Below are 3680 nucleotides of genomic sequence, written 5' to 3'. Positions count from 1 at the left end.
ATGTTCGGTGGAACGGGGATTCGAACCCGCGACCCTCAGATTGCGAGTCGAGCACCTTAACCACCTGGCCATGCCGGGACCAGGCATAGACATCTCAAAGTCATAAGTGAATAGAGGAAGTGCAACCAATCAGCGGCTGGCCACTTAAGTAGATACTTTTAACCAAATAACTGGATTGACAATCTATAATAATAAAAGAATGTGGCTGTGTTTGTGTAACTGCCGTAGCTCCGAGAAGAAAGAACCTAGAAACATCAAATTTTGCACCCATACTAAGTGGAACCTGAGGGTGTGCACGTGGGTATTATTATTATTTATCTTATTCACGTGCGTGCGCGCCTCATAGTATACTCTGTAGTACATCAGTTAGATAAACACTTTCTAATATATAGAAAAGCCAGTGCGTTTTGGTAACAATGCGTTGCAACAATGGCTTTTATGTCATGTTGCTTAGCAACAAAAGTATAAACTAATATTTTTGATAGTCTATGTAGTGAAAGTATAAAATGAAATGTATAAACAACAAAACTGGAATAACATTTGTTGATTTCTTAATTTAGAGTCTCCGTTGATTAAGGAGGTTTGTTTTTTATTAAAAACGTTGGTGATATAACAGAAAATATCTTAATTTAGAAACGATTTAAGTTTTAAACTGGATCGATAGTTTTACTTTCAGGATAAATTTTATGTACTTGCTGAAATATATCAACCTAATAGCCCGTGCAAAGCCGGATACTTTCGCTAATAGAATTATAAATCTTCCATTGTTGAAAGTGCGAAACGTGTTTGGAAAGATACTGTAGCTCGATCGTGGGACCTTCCAACTTGTACTTTGTACGAAAACCACCAGGCTACATATAATTTTTTTTCCCCAGCTTAACTGACCTTTGGTTTATTTCTAAGGAAACAAATGTGATTAGCTCTAAAACAGATGGTTGTGGGTCTTTTGTTGGTGTCATAAGTGCTACACGAAAAATTAAACAAAAAATATAATCCGTATCCCGTTGAGCTCATTTATTACTGCTGAAGTTTTCTAAATTTTTACATTCAAGTTAAATTATTTCACTTACTTTTATGGCTAGTTCGTTACAGTGAATATTGCCAGAGTAAAGTGAGATAAGACGGTCCCCTTCGGTAAAACTGACACTCCTGTATATCATCACTTATTACGTTCTGCAATTTAAGTGAATTATTATACTTTTGTGTATTTAACCCTATGCATAAACAACAGGCACGAAAGTGAATGATAAAAGCGCGATACATATATTTTTATCAACTTTGACAAAAGTTGATAGCACTTTGATTTTTTATGGTTACGCAATTATAAGCAGACGAATATGCCGTAAAGAAATACAGTTCAAGTTTATTTACAGTGATGGCTTAAGGTCAGACGCAACCCCACATTTCACACTAGTACCTATGTAAGATGGTATTCATGTTTAGCATTCACATTCTTTTGTGGCATTGTCTTAAATAATGCGCATAGCGCACGTTCTTTCCTATTCCAGCCAGAATAATTTAAATGATAATTTTAACTGATTTCAATGCAGTTGCTAGATACAGCAGTTATTTTCAATTGTAATTGTTTTGAATTAGATGGGGGAAAAAAAGGTGTCCAGTTTTATCCAAATTTATAAGTGAAACAGCTTCCAACGACAAGTGAAATTTGCCAATACCCGAAGGAAAAAAATATAACGCCTGTGTATAATTTTTGTTTTAACTAGAAGGTATTTATGATAGTACATATTTCATATAAAACCGTTTGTTCTTTCGTGACGTTCATTAAAATTGGTTAAATATACATTCGTACTTGAAGTGGCCGTCTTATCCCAGCGTTTCTTTGGTGACTTTAATACATTTGTTGATGAATAAAATTGTTCTTAGAAATGTAGTGGTACTATTACTTCCCTCATAAAATGTACTTATCCTATCCTGAAATACTCTCCCCCGGTGGATCAGCGATAGGTTAACGAACTTTTAACGCTAAATTCCAGGACTCGAATCCCCGCGGTGAACAGAGTGCGAATAGCCCACTCTGTTTGCTTGTTTGTTTTGAAATTCGCGCAAAGCTACACGAGGTCAATCTGCGCTAGCCGTCCCTAATTTAGCAGTGTAAGACTAGAGGGACGGCAGCTAGTCATCACCACCCACCACCAACTCTTGGGCTGCTCTTTTATCAACGAATAGTGGGATTGACCGTCACATTATAACGCCCCCACGGCTGAAAGGGCGAGCATGTTGGATTGGACGGAGATTCGAACTCGACCCTCAGATTGCGAGTCGAGCGCCCTAACCACCTGGCCATGCCGGGCCCTTCAGCGTTATAAGCCTTCAGGTTTATCGTTGAGTCATCGGGGGAGGGGGCGCGTAAATATACGTATCTGTCAAAATAGATGAATACATGTTTACCTTGGACAACTTAATTACAGGTTGCTTCACTACCAAGTATCCGGTTGCAGCTCCGACAAAATAGGATCCCAGATGTGGATAAGGCTGAACGTACACGAAGTTTATAAGTTTCCACAGATCCCTAATTAACCAAATATAATAGCTTTGAATAGAGCGGAATATGCCTCCTACATGTTATATAGTATAAACATTCAAAATGCAACAATCGAATTGGTTTCAGTACATGAATTTACCTCCAGACAAATTCCTAAGTCATTCTCAATACGAGCAAGGTTATCTACGCGATAATAACAGTACACTAAAGTAACAGAAATATCACACTGAAAGGAAATATGAGAAGGATTTTTCTAATCCTCATAATATTATACTATGAGGAAATGAAGAACATTCTCAATGGAAACAAAGTTGGTAACAGTAAAGTAACTCATAACATAAGACCTATTTTTATTAGAGCAATTGCATAACCCTAATGATATAAATACGATGATGTGTAGAGTTAATGATAGATTAGTGTAATAACGACCACATCAAGAGAAATTTCAACACCATCTCAATGCAGCAAGCACGATTATTCAAAGATTAATATCAGAAATGCCCTCAGTTGATGAACGATTATATCAAAAGTAATAAAATCACTCTTACTATAAAAGTGACTCCCTCTTATGTGACAATAAAAACACTCTCAATGCATATATGATTATTTCCAGAGTAACAGCAGGATATCCCTAATACAACTACGACTATTACCAGAGTAACAGCAGGATATCCCTAATACAACTACGACTATTACCAGAATAACAGCAGGATATCGCCAATACAACTACGACTATTACCAGGGTAACAGCAGGATATCCATAATACAACTACCACTATTACCAGAGTAACAGCAGGATATCCCTAATACAACTACGACTATTACCAGGGTAACAGCAGGATATCGCCAACACAACTACGACTATTACCAGAGTAACAGCAGGCTAACTCTTTATACCGTTACCACTGTTACCAGAGTAACAGCAGAATATCCCTAATACAACTACGACTATTACCAGAGTAACAGCAGGCTAACTCTTTATACCGTTACCACTATTACCAGAGTAACAGCAGGATATCCCTAATACAGCTACGACTATTACCAGAGTAACAGCAGGATATCCCTAATACAACTACGACTATTACCAGAGTAACAGCAGGATATCCCTAATACAACTACGACTATTACCAGAGTAACAGCAGGATATCCCTAATCCAACTACGACTATTACCAGAGT

The 3680-nt window shown here is 37.3% G+C and overlaps 1 protein-coding gene across 1 annotated transcript in view; it reads right to left on the bottom strand.

Moving 5' to 3' along the window:
• The window catches only part of LOC106459217, a 29874-nt gene that overhangs the window by 6570 nt on the left and 19624 nt on the right, over positions 1-3680 (bottom strand). The window contains exon 7 of the mRNA XM_022385660.1: positions 2410-2530. Coding sequence (XP_022241368.1) covers positions 2410-2530 — 121 coding nt within the window. The remainder of the gene's footprint in view (positions 1-2409; positions 2531-3680) is intronic.

The sequence above is a fragment of the Limulus polyphemus genome, unplaced genomic scaffold (genome assembly GCF_000517525.1).
Source record: "Limulus polyphemus unplaced genomic scaffold, Limulus_polyphemus-2.1.2 Scaffold577, whole genome shotgun sequence".
NCBI lineage: Eukaryota > Metazoa > Arthropoda > Merostomata > Xiphosura > Limulidae > Limulus > Limulus polyphemus.
Note: the sequence above shows the minus strand (reverse complement) of the source record. Positions and strands in the feature narration are given on the sequence as shown.